Source organism: Oncorhynchus keta, chromosome 2 (assembly GCF_023373465.1).
Source record: "Oncorhynchus keta strain PuntledgeMale-10-30-2019 chromosome 2, Oket_V2, whole genome shotgun sequence".
Classification (NCBI taxonomy): Eukaryota; Metazoa; Chordata; class Actinopteri; order Salmoniformes; family Salmonidae; genus Oncorhynchus; species Oncorhynchus keta.
The window spans coordinates 31,793,127-31,816,307 of record NC_068422.1 but is presented as its reverse complement, the minus strand read 5'-3'; the positions used below and the strand labels follow the sequence as shown (position 1 = coordinate 31,816,307).

General features: G+C 44.9%; 1 protein-coding gene across 2 annotated transcripts in view; it reads right to left on the bottom strand.

Moving 5' to 3' along the window:
• Positions 1-23,181, bottom strand: part of LOC118399352 (spectrin beta chain, non-erythrocytic 1) — a 119,068-nt gene that overhangs the window by 19,596 nt on the left and 76,291 nt on the right. For both annotated transcript variants that reach the window (XM_035795379.2, XM_035795370.1), the window contains 11 exons: positions 14,044-14,135; positions 7,775-7,971; positions 6,629-6,741; positions 6,247-6,434; positions 5,461-5,578; positions 4,912-5,070; positions 4,273-4,575; positions 3,922-4,075; positions 2,788-3,658; positions 1,816-1,953; positions 946-1,702 (listed from right to left, as the gene is read on the bottom strand). In XM_035795379.2, the coding sequence (XP_035651272.1) occupies positions 946-1,702; positions 1,816-1,953; positions 2,788-3,658; positions 3,922-4,075; positions 4,273-4,575; positions 4,912-5,070; positions 5,461-5,578; positions 6,247-6,434; positions 6,629-6,741; positions 7,775-7,971; positions 14,044-14,135 (3,090 nt within the window). The remainder of the gene's footprint in view (positions 1-945; positions 1,703-1,815; positions 1,954-2,787; positions 3,659-3,921; positions 4,076-4,272; positions 4,576-4,911; positions 5,071-5,460; positions 5,579-6,246; positions 6,435-6,628; positions 6,742-7,774; positions 7,972-14,043; positions 14,136-23,181) is intronic.

The following is a 23,181-nucleotide window of genomic DNA, read 5'->3' as shown; positions in this document are numbered from 1 at the left end:
AGTGATGTCGTCCAGTCAGACAATGCTCTGACTAATAGAGCCGTCTGCCTCTGTTAGCATCGCACTAATAATGAGAGTGGGGTTCAATTCCTCGGCTAGACCACACAGGAACGCACACACACACCCTGACACATGCACACACACACTTTCTTTTTTAACCATTTGCATGAGAAGGAGGACATTATTTCACCAAAGTTGAGTAGACTCCAACAGTGTGATGCATGTGACGCAATCGCTAGTCGCAGTATAAATCAAATCAAATGCTATTGGTCACATACACGTATTCAGCAAATGTTATTGCGGGTGTAGCGAAATGCTTATGTTCCTAGCTCCAACAATGTAGTAGTATCTAACAACTCACAACAATACAAAGTTAAAAGTAAAATAATGGAATAAAGAAATATATAAATATTAGGACATGCAATGACGGAGTGGCATTGACTAAAATACAGTATAAACATATATGTGATGAGTAAAGCAGTACGTAAACATTATTAAAATGATTAGTGTTCCATGTCTATGTACAGTATATAGGGCAGCAGCCTCTAAGGTTCCGGGTTGAGTAGCCGGGTGATAGGTGAAGGTGTTTAGCTTGTCTGGAAGCAAGACGTCGGTGTCCGTGACTTGGCTGGTTTTCCCTTTGTAGTCCGTGATTGTCTGTAGATCCTGCCATATAAGTCTCGTATCTGAGCCGTTGAAATGCAACTTCACTTTGTCTTTATACTGACATTTTGTCTGTTTGATTGCCTTACGGAGTGAATAACTACACTGTTTATATTCAACCATACTCCCAGTCACCTTCCCAGGGTTAAATGCGGTGGTACGTGCTTTCAGAAGTCTCCTTGGACACTGTGCCACCCAGTCTATCCAATATATTATTTTGCTTAGTTCTCACTAACATTGTTGTGAGCCAAATGGAGTCTGTACTGTGTAATGTGATGTTACCTGGTTGTTGAGGAAGGCTTCAGCCTGCTTGGTATCCCTGAGGAACAGCTGGTGGGCATGGGACTGGGACAGCAGGTTCTGACGGTTCTCCCACATCTTGTGCAGCTCGTTCCAGCCTGTGTCCAGGGCTTGCAGCCTCTGCCTCAGGAACATGTATTGGGCGTCCGTCTGGCCCTGGGTCACCATTTCCCCCATGTCCCTCATCTTCTGGTAGTCCACTTCATAGTTGCGGATCTCGTTCTTGATGCCCTCGTGCTGCGCCAGCAGCTTTTCGGCCTCCGTCAGTGTGTTGGGCATGTCTTCTGAAGCAATGGCCGTCTGGGTCTTGGACAGCCATGACTGGAAGTCATCCAGCTCCCGGAGGAACTGCTGCAGCTTGCTGGCCTCGCCCAGGGACTCCTCGCGGTTCTTCAGGGTGCCCTTCATCTCATCCCACACTCCTGTGATCTCCCCCAGGCGACCCATGATGCCCTGGGCCTGGTCAGGGTGCTCGGCTGCAAGGTGCTCCCCCTCCTTCCCCAGTTCTCCTAGCTTGTCCTCGATGGCGGTCAGGTCACGCTCCATGCCGGTGAGCTTGCGCTGCAGGGCCATGACCCCGGCCAGGTCATTGCCCAGCTCCTGGGTGGACTCGATCACCTTGGTCTTCTCGCGGATCCACGACTTGGTCTCGTTACACTCCAGGTGGTAGTTCTGTACACCCAGAGCTGAGTTGAGGGAGTCTTTCTTCAGGTCAACTAGGTCACGGAACTGACTCCATCTAGAGAGATGTCGAAACACACACACAGTCAGGGAACACTACTTTCCCACTAGAGGTTATTAACTGAGGTTAAGTGTAGTTGGTGTTGAGGTTGATGTAGGGTGTTACTATACCTGGTGTTGAGTTTGTCCTGTTGGGCTTTGATCTCCTTTTCACTGGGGTGACCACTGTGGATGAGTTGCCTAGCAATCTGGTTCACCACGGCAACGCGTGAGGCTTGGTTGTTCATCTCTGGCTCCAGACTTTCAAACCTGCGAGGGAAGAGGGGGTAGAAAAGGGGAAGGAAGAGGAGGAGGATGATGGTGTAGAGAGGGGGAGTTAGAGAGGGAGAGGTAGAGGAGTAGAGGTAGAAACGGTAGAGGTGGTAGAGGGAATGAGTGTACTGTACATAAACATATGGAAACAATGTAATCTTAATGTAAATCCCGTTAACATGCTTTGTTTCCAGCTGAACTATAATGTCATGTTCCAGTTGCCAGTATATCACACAGAAGCTAAGCCAATGAAACAGGAGTCTGGGAATGATTCCATGCGGTGCACTGTGAGTAAACAGTGTGGAGGGGGAGAGATCATTTCAGACCAAAGACACACATTGGAGTAAACAAGCATTGAACCACTGTCCAAAACACTTAGCAAACTGAAGACAAGTGCCTGTTTCTTCTCAGTGTGGGAAGACTTTAGAATGATTGGCTCTAAAACATTGTGGGCTCTGTTGTTAAGTGGAACATGAATTATAGGAGTCTAGTTCCCACACGTTACACGAGCGGCCCACCCGTGCTTGCATAAAAAGTGTTAGTTTCACACATCCCTTTCACTGTGCTACATTCCAATGGCCAATCAAACTGCTGGGAGAACATTCATTTCATTCTAGCTGTCACAAACATACAAAGTTACTGCAAACATGATGGGAAATATTCTTACAACTCATTTTCTTTGCAAAGTGGTTTCACTGAGGGAGTTATATGTCTACACAGTCTGCCTCAAGAGAATGGGTTGTCCTGAAATGAAAACAGCAAATCTCCAAATATATCAACTGACATAATGCATCTGGACTGAATAAGCATGGTTAGGCTGGTTATCTTTACCTGTGCTGAACCACTTCCAGATCCTCCAGTTTCTCTGGTATCTCCATACTGTTGAGCCACTGCTCCTTCTCATCGATCCACACCTCACAGGCATCTGCCTCACTGAACATCTTGTAGAGTGCCAGGGCATCCTGTAGGGCCTGCTTCCTCAGCCGGGTCAGCTCAGCCACCTCCTTATAGCGCTCCTCGATGCCCGACAGGCGCCCCTGCACCTCCTCTGAGCCAGTCTGTTCCCCGGGCAGGGTTTTGGACTGCTCGTGCAGGGCGTCGATGACAGGTCGGTAGCCGGCAATCTCCTCGGCCACATCCTTGTGCTTCTTGACCAGGGCCTGGGTGGAGAACTCGTCGTGGCCCACGTCGGCACTGGACACAATTCGGAGAACATCCAGCATCCAGGCGTCGATGTCGTCGGCGTCAGCCTGGAACTGGTGCAGGTTGCATGCCTCCTCCAGCCGGGCCTTCCTAACGGCAGATAGCCTCTCCAAGGCCGCCCACTGCTCCTGGATGTCTTGAATGCGCTCACGGATCTTGTCGGCTCCGAAGTGGTCGGCGGCCACCAGCGCCTCGCCCTGCTTGATGGTCTGTTGCAGGTGGCCGGCGCGGCCGATCATCTCATCCTCGAAGGCGCGGTGCTGGCTCAGCAGACGCACGGTGCCCGTCAGATCCTTACCGCAGTCCTCCGAGGACAGGATCTGCTCTTTCTCACGGATCCAGCCCTCCTCCTCGGCCATCTCCCAGAAGAACTTCCAGAGGCGGCGGGACTCCTCCAGGCGGGCGCAGCGATCGGCGGCCAGCTGGCTCAGCTCTGCGTAACAGAACTCCATGTGGGCCACTCGGTCCCGGATCACCTGGGGGTCACAGGGCTTGTAGCCTAAAGAGGGGACAGGAACACATCACAATTATTAGCACACTTGTATCATTTGAACTGAGAATACAGGCTTTAATTAATTGACAAAGATCAAGGACTTATTTTGCTGACAGGTGGCAGCATTGGCTTGGATTTTATAACAGGCTATATATACCCTTTCAGGATACAATTAATCTCACATCTCTTAGCCTACAGGTATCACCCACAGAGAGAGTATAATCACGTACCACCCAAAACCGACTGTAATTCCAGAACATGTTACTCACCCTCTGCATCAATGGCGAACTTCTGAGCGTTGTTGTTGACGGCTTTGACGCGGTCGGCCTGGATGGCAATATCAGCCTCCACCAGAGTGTGCTTCTGCAGCAGGTCCTCCACTCCCAGCAGGTGTTTCCCATAGTCCTGAGACAGCAGCAGCATCTGAAGATACAGGACACATCTCCAGGGTCAGGAAGGCCACAGGTCACTGGGGTCAATAGTGGGTAATGCAACTAAGAAATAGGCAATAGCTCTTACAGCACAAATATGTGACTGAGTAAGCTACTGTATCAAGACAATTCTTACCCCACCATCCAACCAAAGTCCCCAATCTATCCCTCCATCATCATCTTCCTCACCTTCATCTCATCCATCCAGTCCATGATGTAAAGCATCTCCTGGAAGACCCTCTGCAGGCCCAGGTTCATCTCCAGCCGGATGCGCCGGGCCTTCAGCAGCTCCAACAGGTACTCCCACAGACGCAGCACGTTGTCCTTCCTCGCTGTCACACGCTTGATGTCATGGTAGTTCTCTGCCTCCAGCTCCTTGGCCACGGAGAGCACTGCCTGCACACGCTCCTCGTAGGCTCCGATGTCCGTCTCGATGGCCTCGTGCTTCTTGGTGGCGGCCTCCACCGCCTGCAGGTCGAAGCCAAAGTTGTCCTGAGGGAGAGCGGAAGAGGGGGAGAGAAAGAAGGAGTGAGGAGAGTTACAGGTTTGTATCTAACTGCTAAGCAGTGACATAATCTCCACCCAGTAGTTTATGTTTTTAGAACTAGCAGGGATATTAAACAGGTCAAGATCATGAGGATGAATCAGGGGAGGGAAATGACTTCATTGTACATTACTCTGTATGACCACAAGGGAATGCTATGAACCAATAGAGTTAATGTAGACAATACTGTAGGAGTGGCGTCATAGTTAGTGTGTACCAATAGTGTGTGTGTATCAATGAGCGTGCAGCATTAGTGTTTTCATGAGTGTATGTGTGTGTGTTACCTGCGAGACGAGCCGTTGGTTCTCACTCAGCCAGGTCTCTCTCATGGCGGCTTTGCGGTCAAAGCGGCGGGCCAGCTGCTCCAGTTTCTCCTGACGAATCAGCTCCGTCCTTAGAGCCAGCTCCCTCTCATGCTCTGACTTCTCCAGCCTCTCCCAGGCCTGACACACACACACGATCGAGTAACAGTCACACAGGTGCCCGGTACAGAACTCTATGGACCTAATACATCTACCGTATTAAACCTTGTCTTATGGTCTTACCATATTGTCAAACAACTAAACCCACCTAGCAACTGCACCAACTAAATCCACCTAGCAACTAAATCCACCTAGCACAAAGCAAAGTAAAGCTTCCTGTCATCAACTATACCAAACTTACAGAAACCATGTCTATCTATTAAATCTATTTTAACCCACTGTCGATCAACTTACCGCCCTTAAACTGTCTGTCAATCACCTTAATCCATTCTAATTGAGGAACCACATATTAGGTTTCTGAGTGTATGTTTCGAGATAAGAGCCTGTTCTTTAAAGAGCAATAGGTCTCACCTTGTTGATGTCTGAGATGAGTTTTCCGTCCCGCGGGATGTAGACCTTCTGATTGTTGGCCCTCATCTTGCTCTGGATGGTGAAGAGGAGAACCTCCAGGTTGCCTTTCTCAGTGAACCTGACAGAAACAGAAACTATTTACATTTTGAGCGTAAACCTTACCGAGGAGAGACTTAGTGGAATTTGGCTAATCTCCCTAATGGCTGGTGGCCTCTTGACTTTTGCGTTGAGCCATCCAGCTCCATCTGTCAACATAAAGACCAGCATTATTTTTTCTGCCCGTAGTCCAAGGACCGTAGTCCACAGAGGGAGAGGTATTTTGTCAGCAGTAGGGGTGACATTGTTGCCTCTGTGGAAATGGTGTCAGAGTCCATTTCAACAGGCTGAAACATCTGTCTAAGCAAGCTTTACTTTTAGCCACTTCTCAGAATTAAAAAATGTCATTCTGAAAAAGCTCTGACAAATGCCGACACGAAGCTTGAATAAAAAAAGTGATACTAGCAAGAGCAGTGTGCCAAGAGGCATAAGTTCACCATGAATCTGATACAACTGTATAACAGTAATAGAATACACATCTAGAATCCTGACAGTTTCAGTTTAGTCCTTGGTGAGTCAATTCTGGGAATTGATACTGTAATGTTACAGTAAATTACAAACTGCTGTGTGGAACATAGGTGGAGGATATGGTGTGAGACTTTTTAATTCCGCCATGTAAGTGTGTGTGTGTGTGTGTGTGTGTGTGTGTGTGTGTGTGTGTGTGTGTGTGTGTGTGTGTGTGTGACTCACTTGGGCGGCTTTTCGACGGTACGGTAGGTGTTGAAGGCCTGGAGCTGTTGCTGCACCCCCACTAGGGAGTTGGCAAACCTGCGGTTGTTGAGGATGATGATGGTCTGTTCAATCCATTCCAGGAGGTCAGAGGCCAGACTCTCATATTTCTGAATCATGTTATCGGTCTCAATGGCATTGTCCAGCACCTGGGAGATGAATGTGGTGAATCAGCATAACAGTACATACATTATATACTGATTACAGCTACGTCGGTGAGAAAGTTCAAATATAAGGCCTTGTCATAAAGTAAAGGGAATGATTGTGCTTGGAGAAGTACAGGACAAGATACTTTGTTCTCTTGTGATCCAGGTTGTGGAAGATGCGAACTCTGACCCCTCACCTTCCCAATCCGTTTGCCCTCCACCTTCAGGGCCTTCATCTTGGAGAAGTAGTGGTAGTAGGTCACAACATAGGTGATGATGGACTTCTCATCAGGGTGGTCCACGCTGATATCTGTAGAGGTAACGAACACACGCACATGCACACGCACAATAAGAGTCAGACATAAATGGCTTTGACAGCCCCATGTTTCCCTAATCTACAGACATCAACAGAGGGCTTGGCTTCCGCCCTGCTCTGCTGAGAAAAATTCAATTTATTTGAGGGAAAATTGATTTAGTAGCTATGTTTAGACGGAGGCAGTCGGGGAAGAGGGGCTGCTATGCTCGGAAGCGTTCTCATGCCTGCGTCTCTTTGTTCCCCATACTGCAGACCTCTGAGAAAGCATGCTGAGATCTCAGAACCACCGCTTACTAAATATTTAACACAGCCATTACTCTGCCACGCTTAAAAAGAAAGAGCTCCAGCGGTGAACATTGCTTTTCTGTTTGTACCCGTCACCCTCCAATAATGGGTCTGTCAGCCACCCGTTAAAGACGCGACCCAGAAGTAGCGGCCTGTCAAACTAAATAATAATAATAATAATAATAATATATGCCATTTAGCAGACGCTTTTATCCAAAGCGACTTACAGTCATGTGTGCATACATTCTACGTATGGGTGGTCCCGGGAATCGAACCCACTACCCTGGCGTTACAAGCGCCATGCTCTACCAACTGAGCTACAGAAGGACCACAAACTACACATGATGTGGTTTCTGTAAGTGTTGTACAGTAGTAACAGTTGTCAGGTTTCCATGTATTCATACCGGGATAATATGGCATTCTTTAAGGGCATAACTGGGTGTCAGGTGAAAATGTCTGGGTATAAATGTACTATCATAATGGCATAAAGCACTGGCAGATGCACGAGAGGCAGGACTAGAGTGCAGTATGCTTCAGTGTAAGCACCTCCTCCAGCCTCCTACTGTTCTGTACTGTATGTGTTGTTTTCACCAGACTATGGAATTCCAGGACTATGTAAAACAGTACAGAGTCATGCGCCGATGAGTATATTCAGAGTATGTAATGCATCATGAAGTATGTGCGTGTTCACGTTTCCATGCGTGTGTGCTTGTGTGTTTGCATGTGTGTACTCTGTACTAACCCTCTACGTCCAGTAGCTTGTGGAGGCCCAGGTGTTGCTCTGCCAGGTTGAAGGCATTCTGCAGGTTGTGGTGGGCATTTGACTTTTTCAGCTTGTCAAAGTCTATCAGGTCAGGTCTGTGTTTGTGGAGGATGGCGTTGAAAGCCATGCCATCCCTCCAGCTGGTGCTGAAGTTGTGAATGTTTACGTTGGGATATCTGGAAAACCGACAGAACACATAGGTTAGGGAAATAGAGCTTGCCTGCTTGAAGTCCTAAGAAACCTAAATGAGTTACCTCTGGTTCGTTCAGCCATTCCTATGGGGGGAAAGAATAGAGTTTTGGGATAAACGCTGAAAAATAAGGCCTGAGGTTAACACAGATTTAGGAGATCTTATACATTTTGTTCTAGGAGATATCAGCCAGTTAACATGACCTTATGAATTATGAGGACTTATGTGCTTTGTGATTTTTAATTTTTTTTTTTTTTTAAAGTTACGTTAGCCGATCTCATAGAAGAAAACATATACACTGAACAAAAACATAAACGCAATATGTAAAGTGTCGGTCCCATGCTTTATGAGCTGAAATAAAAGTTCCCAGATATTGTCCATGCGCACAAAAATATTATTTGTCTAAAATGTTTTGCACAAATTTGTTTACATCCCTGTTAGTGAGCATTTCTCATTTGCCAAGATAATCCATCCACCTGACAAGTGTGGCATATCATGAAGTTAATTAAACAGCATGATCATTACACAGATGCACCTTGTGGTAGAGTCAATAAAAGGCCACTCTAAAATGTGCAGTTTGTCACAACACCACAGATGTCTCAAGTTGAGGGAGCCTGCAATTGGCATTACTGCAGGAATGTCCACCAAAGCTGTTGCCAGAGAATTGAATGTTTATTTCTCTACAATAAGTCGCCTCCAAAGTCATTTTAAAGAATTTGGCAGTATGTTCTACTGGCTTCACAACCACGTGTAACCACGCCAGCCCAGGACCTCCACATCCGGCTTCTTCACATGTGGGATCATCTGATGGGGTGCTGAGGAGTATTTATGTCTGTAATAAAGCCCTTTTGTGGGGAAAATCTCATTCTGATTGGCTGGGCCTGGCTCCCCAGTGGGTGGCCTATGCCCTCCCAGGCACACTCGTGGCTGCACCTCTGCCCAGACATGTGAAATCTATAGGTAAGGGCCTAATTTATTTATTTAAATTGACTAATTTCCTTAAATGAACTGTAACTCAGTAAAATCTTTGAAATTGTTGCATAAATATTTTTTTGTTCAGTATAAGATATGAGAAGCCTGTGTTTATCACAGACCTTACTTTGGCATTTATCCAAAAACCCTACAGAAACTCCATGCATTTGCCCATAGACTTTGGGCATCGAACCATGGAGTTAGTGCCAACAAAAATATGCCATTACTATTGCGCTCTGTTGCTTGTGTATGAGCCTACTGTTGACTAAACGACAAACTCACATTGTCCGTCAACATAAGTATTTGATGGCAATTTGGAGAGACCTTTGTTGTTCTTCAATCAACTAATAATAATAATAATAATAATAATAATCAAATCTCCTGCATCCAAATCCCTCATCAATGAAACAGATGGCTTTTGAAAATGTGTTCCACCTATCTACCCTATGTTCCAAATAAGTTTCAAATGACAAACACAATGCCTTTGCCAATGATTTTACCCTGATGTGTCATGTTCTATTTGAAGCTGGGCATTAGCAGTGTTAGCTTTGTTAATGAGTGAATTGACTTATTCAGCATGTAGCCCGGGGGCTATTAATGCTGCTGATGTTTTAAACAGCCTAACATTTAGGCCGTGATGTCTGATGTGACACCCTCGTGTGATTTCAGAGTTGTTCCATGTCATTTGAGCAAGCCATGACACCCACCATCTCAGATTGTTCTGAAATGGTTTCTATAGTTACACTGGCATTCCTGAAACATTATTTTGTTCTCTGAGAAATTAAGCTAATTTATTGCACCCAAATAGGCAATTTTACATTTATAGGATTCAGATAATATTCAATAGTTATCCCAGTCTATAAGACATGAGGAATCCCCCAAAATTGTCAAAAGCTACCTACGGACCACCCACACCCTATGCCAATCCCACCCCAGCAACCAATATACTGTATCGGTTCTCTATGTTTGACAAGTAGTATGAAGCTTCAGCTTGGAGTATTGCTTCTCCATACTATATAATGTATTACCTGTGAATCTGGTGATGTTCTTTTTTCACCCTGTTCAGAGAAATTAGTTATTGAAGTCCCTTGCATTATTTACCTTAAAATAGTGAGAAAGTACCAGGGTTTGACCACTAGATGCTGCTGTTCTTGATATACCGCCACAATCTTTTATACATTTTCCTGCTTTCTTGTGTGTCACAACATTTCCTTTGCAATTTTTGGTAGAAAACCAATAGATTCGACTCATGATGAAAATACATTGTGTGGTCATCCTAACAATTCAGGTCATTGTCTAGTCCTCTATGAAAGCAAATCAGATTGTCAGGAAATGGCCCTGTTGCGTGTGGTTTATTCCCTTCAAAAAAGGTCTGTATTAGTTACTATTGGACCATTCATGGTGAACAAGCAAACTACAAGGCTACATCAAGTTCTAATGGTTCCAATATTATGGTCTCTACTGGTCTTCAATGGTTAAAATCCGAGGTGTTGACTTGAGTCACGTGACAGATTTTGTGACTTGAGACATGACTTGGCTAAAAGAAAAAACACTTGCCACTTGACTTTGTCTTCAGCATCTATGACTCATGACTTATCTTGGACTTGAACTGCATAACCCGAGACTTGATTTGTCATCTTGTGCACTATGTAAGCATTTCTGTCCTTTATATACGAGTGCTGTAGGTTCTGTGCGTTCTGTGTCGTGACCAATCAGATCACAGGAAATCACAGGTCTAGGAAAGCGTGTGCTGCTCCACTGACCTCCGGTATTTATTTAGCAAAGGTGATAACACATCACTCCTGACATACACAAGCAAGAACTCTTCACAGAAATGTTGCAGCTGCCCTACACCTAAACTGCATGCGAAGAAAACAAGTCGATTTCTCAGTCTGATCAACTAGGCTACTGAGAACTACTGCAGCTGCATAGGCTACAGCCAATGTGCCCTGTAATGTCTTGCCCTCAGGCCAGGGTAAACAAAATGGTAATGTTATGTAGCCAATTTATAGCCCATTTATTTGTTTTAGAATTTGGTTTAGGCTATATTCAATCTAGGGCTGGCTGGCTAGGCTGACCTTTATAATCAAAAATTATTAACTGAAAGTAATCAAACACAAAACTGATTATATAAACACATAGAGTTACTTTTGAATTGCAGTTGCATAGGCCTATATGATGCAAACCTGCATAAAGAAAGCTCAGCCCTGTGAGTTATATTGTCCAATTGCAGTGGTTGTGTCTGTGAAAAGGAAAAGTGTCGTTTTAAAATATAATTCATATTAACAAGTACAAGGCTGCTGCAGTTTGACAGGGTTTTCATCCTCCCTAGGTCCAGGAGTTTTTCCAGAATTTCTTTAAAACCACGTGACCTGTTTAGAACATATCTGTATACCTAGGCAACAGGTAGCCTTGTAGTTAAGAGCGTTAGGCCATTAACTGAAAGGTCACTGGTTGAATCACCGAGCTGACTAGGTGAAAATATCTGCAGATGGGCCCTTGAGCAAGGCACTTAACCTGAATTGCTCTGGATAAGAGCATCTGCTAAATGACTCAAATGTCAATCTGGTCCCACTCATCATTGCCCTTATAAATACCTTTTTACAACTACAAATGAATCACTGTCAGACCATATTATTTGGTTGGGTTTTCAGATTAGGAAAGGCTCCGGACACCAGGGGAAAACATATTTCCCCACCACTTTGGGGCCTGTGGTACCACCTCTGCATCAGGGCAGTTAGGGGGTGCATTGACATTGCTACGGAATTGTCATAAAACACGGGACTTTACTTGATAGTTGCCCATTAATACTTGTGACTTGAGACTCGAGCCTCGAGACTCAAAAGTTAAGACCTGAGACTTGCTTAGGTTTTTTTTTATATACTTTGTCCCATGCGTGGTAAATAACACACACTGCATAGTATTTTACAATTGATATCGAGTTGTGTTGGGTTTAATAGTAAACGTCACTAACCACAATACATATAGAGCAGTTTCCCGAAACTTTTATTTAAACAAAGAATGCCATGCAATTATTTTATCAGAGTTGTCACAAAATTTGAATCCCTAGAGATAGTCCCTAGAGATAGCGCTTTTAGAAAGCGGCCACTTGGACTATTCAAGGAGAGTTGGGTTGAAGCATTAGGTTGCTAAGAGAAGGACAAACTGAATTGATTTCATGGATGACTGACTTGATGACCACACTATTTATTTTCATAAACAGCCAAATCTAATGAGCCAAATCTATCTATTTAATAAACACAAGAGACCAGCAGAATGGATAAAACAGTGTGAGAGTAGCAAGAACAGCAGCATCTAGTGGTCAAAACCTGGTACTTTCACACTATGTCATGGTAAATAATGCAAGTGACAACAAATGCATATTTTTCTGAACAGGGGAGAACCATCACAAGATTCACAGGCAATACATTTCATAGTATGGGGAGAAGCAATACTCCAAGCCACAGCTTCATACTAGTTGTCAAACACTAATAATGTATATTGGTTGTTGGGGTGGGATTGGCATGGGGTGTGGGAGGTCCGTGGTTGTTAGTGTTGGTTACTATATTTATTGAATATTATCTGAATCCTATGAATTAAAATGGCCAATTTGGGTGCAATCAATTAGCTTTCTCAGAGATCAAATTATATTTCAACAAAAGAGTGTTTCACAAATGCTAATTGTATCTGTTACTAACTACAGAAACATTTTCAGAACAATCTCAGATAGTGGGTGTTGAAAATCCTCTTTCTTGTGTTTTTTAAAAAGTGGACAACCTTTCATCTGTTCTGTTTTCCACCCTGTGCTCCTCTACAGATTCTCTTTAGTTTCAATGAATGAAATTAAATAAAATTAATCAAATCAATTGTGTTAAACACAGCATTGATCGTGAAATATCTTAGATGCTTTTCTTTCAAGGCCATGTGATGCCTGAGATGGCTGTCACTCACCCATAAATACTGGGATAGGCCAAATTGTTCTATATACACGATATGAGCAAAAGGTATGTGGACATCTCATTCCACAATCATGGGCTTAAATATGAAGTTGGTCTCCCTTTGATGTTATAACAGCCTCCACTCTTCTGGGAAGGCTTTCCACTAGATGTTGGAACATTGCTACGGGGACTTGCTTCCATTCAGCCACGAGCATTAGTGAGGTCAGGGACTAATGTTGGGCGATTAGTCCTGGCTCACAGTTGGCGTTCCAATTCATCCCAAAGGTGTTCAATGGGGTTGAGGTCAGGGCTCTGTGCAAGCCAATCAAGTTCTTCCACACCAATCTCAACAAACCATTTCTGTATGGAACTCGCTTTGTGCATGGGGGCATTGTCATGCTGAAACAGGAAAGGGCCTTCCCCAAACTGATGCCACAAAGTTGGAACCCTTGATGATGTTGATATTTTCTATCCAAACTGAGGACCATAATCTGTTGACCAGACGGATGTTCCAGAAAAACAGATTATTGAGTTTGCTCAAATTCTGATATGACAGATCTGGCTAACTCAGAATTTACAGTTCCAGAAAGAGAGCTTGACGTTGAGCCTGATCAGACACCATGGCAATGAATGCTCTGAAGCAAACGTGTTACCTCCTAGGTTAACTTGATTTTAGCCTGTCCTGGTGGATAAAGACAGGGAATCTCCGCCAATCAGATTCTTGTCCAACACCATGACTGATCCCTTTATGGAAAATCTAAAATTGTTTGCTGTGCATTACAAATGGAACGAATTACTGGACATCGACTAGATCCTTTAGATCATTCTGAAGATCTTATTTTGGAACTTAATCTTTTTTTTATTTATTTTTTACAATAAATCATGTATCTGGTCAACTTAACCTGTAGCAATGTAACCCAACACAGTTTCCCTTTGACCTCTATACAAATGCTGTGTATTGCTTTGCGATTTTTTGCAACTGGAAGAAATCCCAGACTCACTTTTCTGGTTAAGAGAAGCCTGATATGTTCAGGGAATACTGCATTTGTTAAACCATCTTTCTGGAAACCCCCCCAGGATGTTTCTGCAAACTTTGTGCTATAGTAGAATACAGTAGGCCTCAGGCTGGTGGTGGTGTAGACACTAACCCTGCGGTCTTCATCTGGCACCAGAGCAGCAGAGCATCTTTAGCCGACTTCTTCTCCTTGTTATCCTCCGTCTCCACTCTGATGTCCTGGATCTGTGAAGCACATATCAAAGAATACGGTCACAACGCCAGCCATCAGCAGGACCCAAAGACTGATACAACCACTATTCACACACACGATAGCACACACACACACACACACACACAACAAATACGAGCACACACACACACACGAATACACCCACTTGCATTGAGTAACACAGACATAAACACCACTTAGCACTTTCTTGATATACAAATGTAACCCTCTGGTTACCTTTTAATTGTTTAACCGGGACTAACAGGTATTATTTACTGTGTGCTGACATTGTTGCATGTTGGTCATATTTGGGAGACTGACCGGTTGGTAGGCAACAGTGTGAAAAGTGCGAGAGAAGACTCATGAAAACTACAAGCTATCAACATTTGCTAAATAGTTGTTTCAAGCAGTTTATAGTTGTGTAATTCGCTCATCAGTGCAAATGAATGCAGTATACAGTTGAAGTCAGAAGTTTACATACACCGTAGCCAAATACATTTAAACTCAGTTTTTCACAATTCCTGACAATTAATCCTAGTAAAAATTCCCCGTCTTAGGTCAGTTAGGATCACCACTTTATTTAAAGAATGTGAAATGTCAGAATAATAGTAGAGAGAATGATTTATTTCCTCTTTTATTTATTTCATCACATTCCCAGTGGGTCAGAAGTTTACATACACTCAATTAGTATTTGGTAGCATTGCCTTTAAATTGGTTAACTTGGGTCAAACGTTTTGGTTAGCCTTCCACAAGCTTCCCACAATAAGTTGGGTGAATTTTGGCCCATTCCTCTTCCTCCTCCTGGTGTAACTGAGTCAGGTTTGCAGGCCTCCTTGCTCGCACACGCCTTTTCAGTTCTGCCCAGAGATTTTCTATAGGATTGAGGTCAAGGCTTTGTGATGGCCACTCCAATACCTTGACTTTGTTGTCCTTACGCCATTTGCCACAACTTTGGGAGTATGCTTGGGGTCATTGTCAATTTGGAATACCCATTTGCGACCAAGCTTTAACTCCCTGACTGGTGTCTTGAGATGTTGCTTCAATATATCCACATAAATTTTCCTTCCTCATGGAGCCATCTATTTTGTGAAGTGCACCAGTCCCTCCTACAGCAAAGCACCCCCACAACATGATGCTGCCACCCCTGTGCTTCACGGTTGGGATGGTGTTCATCTGCTTGCAAACCTCCCCCTTTTTCCTCCAAACATATGATGGTCATTATGGCCAAACAGTTCTATTTTTGTTTCATCAGACCAGAGGACATTTCTCCTAAAAGTACGATCTTTGACCCCATGTGCAGTTGCAAACTGTAGTCTGGCATTTTTAAAGCGGTTTTGGAGCAGTGGCTTCTTCCTTGCTGACCGGCCTTTCAGGTTATGTCGACATAGGACTCGTTTTACTGTGGATGTAGATACTTTTGTACCAGTTTCCTCCAGTATCTTCACAAGGTCCTTTGCTGTTGTTCTGGGATTGATTTGCACTTTTCGCACCAAAGTACCTTCATCTCTAGGAGACAGAACGCGTCTCCTTCCTGAGCGGTATGAAGGCTGCGTGGTCGCATGGTGTTTATACTTGCGTACTATTGTTTGTACAGATGAACGTGGTACCTTCAGGAGTTTGGAAATTGCTCCCAAGGATGAACCAAACTTGTAGAGGTCTACAATTTCCTTTCTGAGGTCTTGGCTGATTTCTTTAGATTTTCCCATGATGTCAAGCAAAGAGGCACCAAGTTTGAAGGTAGGCCTTGAAATACATCCACAGGCACACCTCCCAATTGACTCAAATTATGTAAATTAGCCTATCAGAAGCTTCTAAAGCCATGACGTAATTTTCTGGAATTTTCCAAGCTGTTTAAAGGCACAGTCAACTTAGTGTAGGTAAACATCTGACCCACTGGAATTGTGATATAGTGAATTATAAGTGAAATAACCTGTCTGTCAACAATTGTTGGAAACATTACTTGTGTCACGCAAAAAATGTCCTAACCGACTTGCCAAAACTATAGTTTGTTAACAAGACATTTGTGGAGTGGTTGAAAAACGGGTTTTAATGACTCTAACCTAAGTGTATGTAAACGTCTGACTTCAACAGTATATGATGAATATTTAGTTGAGCATCCCCGATCACAGTGAGGATAGCGAGGGATTTATTGCTTGTACCTGTGGAAAGCCTCTCGCTAAATAGTAGAAAGCAGATTTATCAGTCGACGTTCCTATCAGACCTAGACTACATCATCTATATGAACAGCTGCCACTTCATTAAAGCCATCAGATGCAGTTTATCATAGCGCACTGTGCTTTATTACGGGTGACCATTTTTGTACTCGTCACTGCATTCTCTACCAGAAAGTTGTTTGACTCACTTTGATGTCACACAGGTTGATACATAGCTATGTTTCCATTTAAAAAGCTCTTTTACAAAAAAGTCCCACTGTACTTAACATCTTTACTAAACTTTAGACATACGAGTTCCCACACCCGGTCTCAGGGATGGCTAACTCTGTAAATTCCTTTGATCTCTACGGAGTTAGGTAAATCAGCTTGTAGTTTTCTTGCACCTTATTTGTGGAACTATCTTAAAACTTATTTAACATTTGATATTCTGGTGCCTCTAGTGCAATTCAGAAAGCTGATTGAGGACCTTATTACTGATGAATGTGTTTGCTTTTGAGGACTGAGTTTCTCTTTCTGCTCGCATTTTGATGTGTATTTTCTGTCATTTGTCATTCAGGGCTAGTCTGTAAGAGACATTGGTCTCAGTAAGACTCCCTGACAAAATAAAGGTTAAATAAAATAAATACAAAATATAAACGGTCTCTGACTGAGAGGATCAACTGTAATCAACAGGCTCCACTTTCTGCCTCTCGACCGTATGCCAAAATGCTGACCACACCGCTCGCTTATTTTTAGACATTTTTGCAAATATATTGAAAATGAAATACCTCATTTACATAAGTATTCACACCCCTGATATGTTAGAATCACATGTTGCAGCAAATACAGCTGTGAGTCTTTTTGAGTAACCTGGATAGTGCATAATTTACACATTACAAAAATTATTCAAGTACTGTCAAGTTGGTTGTTGATCATTGCTAGACAGTGATTTTCATGTCTTGCCATAGATCTTCAAGACGATTTAAGTTAAAGCTGTAACTAGGAACATTCAATGTGGTCTAAGCAACTCCAGTGTATATTTGGCCTTGTGTTTAGGTTATTGTCATGCTGAAAGACACATTTGTCTCCCAGTGTCTGTTTGAAAGCAGACGGAACCAGGTTTCCCTCTACAATTTTGCCTGTGCTTAGCTCTATTCCGTTTATTTTTATCCCCCCACCAAAAAACTCCCTAGTCCTTGCCGATGACAAGCATACCCATAACATGATGCAGCAACCACCATGCTTGAAAATATGAAGAGTAATAACTACGTGATGTGTTGTGCTGGATTTGCCCCCAAAATAATGCCTTGTATTCAGAACAAAGTTAATTTATTTTGCAGTTTTACTTTAGTGCCTTATTGCAAACAGGATGCATGTTTTGGAATATTTTATTTTGTACAGGCTTCATTCTTTTCACTATGTCATTTAGGTTAGTACTGTGGAGTAATTACAATGTTGTTGATCCATCTTCAGCTTTCTCCTACCACAGCCATTAAACTATAAACTGTTTTTAAAGTCACCATTGTCACCAGCCTTCCTCTACAGCAACTGAGTTAGGAAGGACGCCTGTATCTCTGTAGTAACTGGGTGTATTGATACACCATCCAAAGTCTAATGAATAACTTCACCATGCTCAAATGGATATTCAATGTCTGCTTTTGTTTTACCCATATACCAATATGTGCCCTTCTTTGTGAGGCATTGGAAAACCTCCCTGGACTTTGTGGTTTGTTTTTGAAATTCACTGCTTGACTGAGGGACCTTACACATAATTGTATGTCTGTAGTACAGAGATGAGGTAGTCATTCAAAAATCCTGTTAAACACTATTATTGCACAACTTGTTTAGGCGTGCCATAACAAAGGGGTTGAATACTTATTGACTCAAGACATTTAAGATTTGTATGTTGTATTAATTTGTAAGAAAATCTAAAAACATAATTCCACTTTGACATTATGGTGTATTGTGTGTTGGCCAGTGTCACAAATTCAGGCTGTAGCACAACAATATGTGGAAAAAGTCAAGGGATGTGGATACTTTCTGAAGGCACTGTATTATATTTCCTACTGGGTAAACTAAATATTCTTCAGGGTTTATTACCTACTAGGTGGAAGCACTGGACCATTTTATTTATGGTTAGGCCCACCCAGTCCACACACTCATTTTCACATGCTGCCTGCTTACAGACCACATCATTTATTATTGCCACACACCTAGATACTACTGTAGGTCCAAACTGACATGAACTCCAGTACCTCAGAAGAGAGGGCTACAAATGGAGGCACTGCTGAGATGGTTAACAGGAGATCCTGAGATAATGGATGAGCAACGATTAAACAACAGGACTGTACATGAAGGCAGTGCAGTGAACAGTGAATATAAAACATTGAAAAGACTATCCCACTATCAGAAGGCCAACTATTAGTGGCGATATCAAGCCATCTAGGAACCCTCTCATTTTAACAGCGAGTTCCAATTGATCAGAGGGAAAGAGAATGGAGTTTAATATGGAAAAGCTGAAACAGTGAAAGGACAAAAAAAAATAAAACTACAGGCCTTCATGGTGAGTAAGTAGATCTCAGATAGCAAGCTGAAGAACCTTGTCAAACCCCAAGCCACAGCCTCAAGACCTGAATACATCATTGAAGCCATGGGGAAGGTTCTGAAGGAAGCTATGACATCTCACTACGAGGCCAGTCCGTACAGAAGACTGCAGACTTTCAATGGCACGGTGTAAATGCCCTTTGGGGAAGAGGACATGGATGGCACAAGTAAACCAGATGTTGCCTGAGTGGCAATACTCCAACCAGGAGAAGAGAAAGAGACTCATCAAGAGTTTCAAGGCCCCTGCTCTGAGTGTGGCTACAGTGCTAAGAGCTAACCACAAAGATGCATTGGTAGAGGACTAATTGAACATACTGGAGCACACATACGGCACAGCAGTCATGGGAGCACCTCTACTACAAGTTTGAGGGCCTGCGACAGAAACCTGGGGAGAAGATCAACACTTCCCACACTGCCCCTACTCGGATGGTATCGCGCCGTCCCAACCTTCGCTCTCTCTCCCCCGCTACTCTCTCCTCTTCCATCCTATCATCTCTTCCCTCTGCTCAAACCTTCTCCAACCTATCTCCTGATTCTGCCTCCTCAACCCTCCTCTCCTCCCTTTCTGCATCCTTTGACTCTCTATGTCCCCTATCTTCCAGGCCGGCTCGGTCCTCCCCTCCCCGCTCCGTGGCTCGACGACTCATTGCGAGCTCACAGAACAGGGCTCCGGGCAGCTGAGCGGAAATGGAGGAAAACTCGCCTCCCTGCGGACCTGGCATCCTTTCGCTCCCTCCTCTCTACATTTTCCTCCTCTGTCTCTGCTGCTAAAGCCACTTTCTACCATTCTAAATTCCAAGCATCTGCCTCTAACCCTAGGAAGCTCTTTGCCACCTTCTCCTCCCTCCTGAATCCTCCTCCCCTCCCCCGCCCCTCCTCCCTCTCTGCAGATGACTTCGTCAACCATTTTGAAAAGAAGGTCGACGACATCCGATCCTCGTTTGCTAAGTCAAACGACACCGCTGGTTCTGCTCACACTGCCCTACCCGGTGCTCTGACCTCTTTCTCCCCTCTCTCTCAGATGAAATCTCGAGTCTTGTGACGGCCGGCCGCCCAACAACCTGCCCGCTCGACCCTATCCCCTCCTCTCTTCTCCAGACCATTTCCGGAGACCTTCTCCCTTACCTCACCTCGCTCATCAACTCATCCCTGACCGCTGGCTACGTCCCTTCAGTCTTCAAGAGAGCGAGAGTTGCACCCCTTCTGAAAAAACCTACACTCGATCCCTCTGATGTCAACAACTACAGACCAGTATCCCTTCTTTCTTTTCTCTCCAAAACTCTTGAACGTGCCGTCCTTGGCCAGCTCTACCGCTATCTCTCTCAGAATGACCTTCTTGATCCAAATCAGTCAGGTTTCAAGACTAGTCATTCAACTGAGACTGCTCTTCTCTGTATCACGGAGGCGCTCCGCACCGCTAAAGCTAACTCTCTCTCCTCTGCTCTCATCCTTCTAGACCTATCGGCTGCCTTCGATACTGTGAATCATCAGATCCTCCTCTCCACCCTCTCCGAGTTGGGCATCTCCGGCGCGGCCCACGCTTGGATTGCGTCCTACCTGACAGGTCGCTCCTACCAGGTGGCGTGGCGAGAATCTGTCTCCTCACCACGCGCTCTCACCACTGGTGTCCCCCAGGGCTCTGTTCTAGGCCCTCTCCTATTCTCGCTATACACCAAGTCACTTGGCTCTGTCATAACCTCACATGGTCTCTCCTATCATTGCTATGCAGACGACACACAATTAATCTTCTTCTTTCCTCCTTCTGATGACCAGGTGGTGAATCGCATCTCTGCATGTCTGGCAGACATATCAGTGTGGATGACGGATCACCACCTCAAGCTGAACCTCGGCAAGACGGAGCTGCTCTTCCTCCCGGGGAAGGACTGCCCGTTCCATGATCTCGCCATCACGGTTGACAACTCCATTGTGTCCTCCTCCCAGAGCGCTAAGAACCTTGGCGTGATCCTGGACAACACCCTGTCGTTCTCAACTAACATCAAGGCGGTGGCCCGTTCCTGTAGGTTCATGCTCTACAACATCCGCAGAGTACGACCCTGCCTCACACAGGAAGCGGCGCAGGTCCTAATCCAGGCACTTGTCATCTCCCGTCTGGATTACTGCAACTCGCTGTTGGCTGGGCTCCCTGCCTGTGCCATTAAACCCCTACAACTCATCCAGAACGCTGCAGCCCGTCTGGTGTTCAACCTTCCCAAGTTCTCTCACGTCACCCCGCTCCTCCGCTCTCTCCACTGGCTTCCAGTTGAAGCTCGCATCCGCTACAAGACCATGGTGCTTGCCTACGGAGCTGTGAGGGGAACGGCACCTCAGTACCTCCAGGCTCTGATCAGGCCCTACACCCAAACAAGGGCACTGCGTTCATCCACCTCTGGCCTGCTCGCCTCCCTACCACTGAGGAAGTACAGTTCCCGCTCAGCCCAGTCAAAACTGTTCGCTGCTCTGGCTCCCCAATGGTGGAACACACTCCCTCACGACGCCAGGACAGCGGAGTCAATCAACACCTTTCGGAGACACCTGAAACCCCACCTCTTTAAGGAATACCTAGGATAGGATAAAGTAATCCTTCTCACCCCCCTTAAAAGATTTAGATGCACTATTGTAAAGTGGCTGTTCCACTGGATGTCATAAGGTGAATGCACCAATATGTAAGTCGCTCTGGATAAGAGCGTCTGCTAAATGACTTAAATGTAAATGTAATCTCCGATTTCCTCTTTTGACTAGAGAAGTCGTCACAGGTCAGAGTGAAGAGGCATTGATGAGTCCAGGGTCGACGTCGCACAAGTTAACCAGATCATCAAGGGAGTGATGTACAACACTGATATCCTGGTGCATCTTCAACAGAGAGAGAAGAGAGAGGCCACCTACATTTCCAGTTCGACTGCAAAAGCTGAGGGAAGAAGAGAAGCACTCTCATAGAATCCCAGTATCCCAACTCCAACCTCAGAAAGAGACAACATTAACTGCTGGGACCGAAATCAGAGACAACATTAAATGCTGGGACCTCTCTGCAGACAGGTGGAAGAACTGAAGTCTGTCATAGCAGTAATGAAGGTGACCCTGGCTGAAGGCAACATCGAGGTTTACATGAGGTTCAACTCTGCTTAGAGGCTCTGTATTGGGAGCTGCCAGCTTCTGTCCTGATAACCAGCAGTGTGGTTACTGTTCCTGCTGAAGATGGCAGCAGCATCTCCCCTCTAAGGGTGAAGAATGAAAGCATTGAGGCAGTCACACTACAACCCAATCTTAAGTTGGCCGAACTGCATCCAGTAGCTCACATATCCCACACAGAAGTCACCAGTAAAGAAGAAACACTCAACCCTGACCTCCTTGACTTCGGCAACTATCCCGTTCCCCCACAATGGAAAGAACGGTTGCAAAGGAGACTGAAGGAATGGGCCAAAGTGTTTTCTTTAAACGAATAGGAGGTGGGTTGTGCAAGTGGAGTGGAACACATGCTCAGACTCACCAATGAATGACCATTGAGCGAGAGGTTCCGAAGTATGGCACCCACAGATGTAGATAATGTTTGGAAACACTTGAGAGCTGACGGACTATCTGTCTGTCTGTCAGGGATCAAGTAGTTCTCCATCCTCGATCATTGCAGTGGCTATTACCAGATCCCCATGCACAAGGCCAACAAGGAGAAGACCGTGTTTATCTGCCCTCTTGGTTTCTACCAATTAGAGAGGATGCCTCAGAGTCACTGGAGCCCCAGCTACTTTCCAACTATTAATGGAGAAGGCTGTCGGCTACATGAACCTCCTTGTGTGCTGGTCTACCTGGACAACCTCGTGGTGTTTGGGAAAACCTTGGAGGAACATAAGGAAAGGCTGATGAAGGTCCTGGACCAGAAAAACTCAAGGCCCTCCAGTCATTTCTGGGTTGTGCGGATACTACTGGAGGTCCGTGAAAAGATACGCTGTCCAGAAGTTATGCCCCCAAGACGGGGGCCAAAAATGGCAAGCCAATCACTCCCCCTGGAGTAAACTACCTAAAGGAGAAAGAGCTGTTTAGAGAACTATGGATAGCAGAGTGTGAGAGAGCCTTCCAGAACATCATTGAATGCCTCACCAGCTCACCTGTGCTTGCATTTGCTATCCCTGAAAAGCCCTACATCTTGCACAACCAACACCAGTCTGAGTGGACTGGATGGAGTGCTGTACCAGCAGTACTCTGAGGGATGGAGACCAGTGGATTATGCAAGCCGGGGCTTGTCCAGGACAGAGAATACATATTCAGCGCACAAGCTTGAGTTCCTGGGGTTAAAGTGGGCCATGTCGGACAA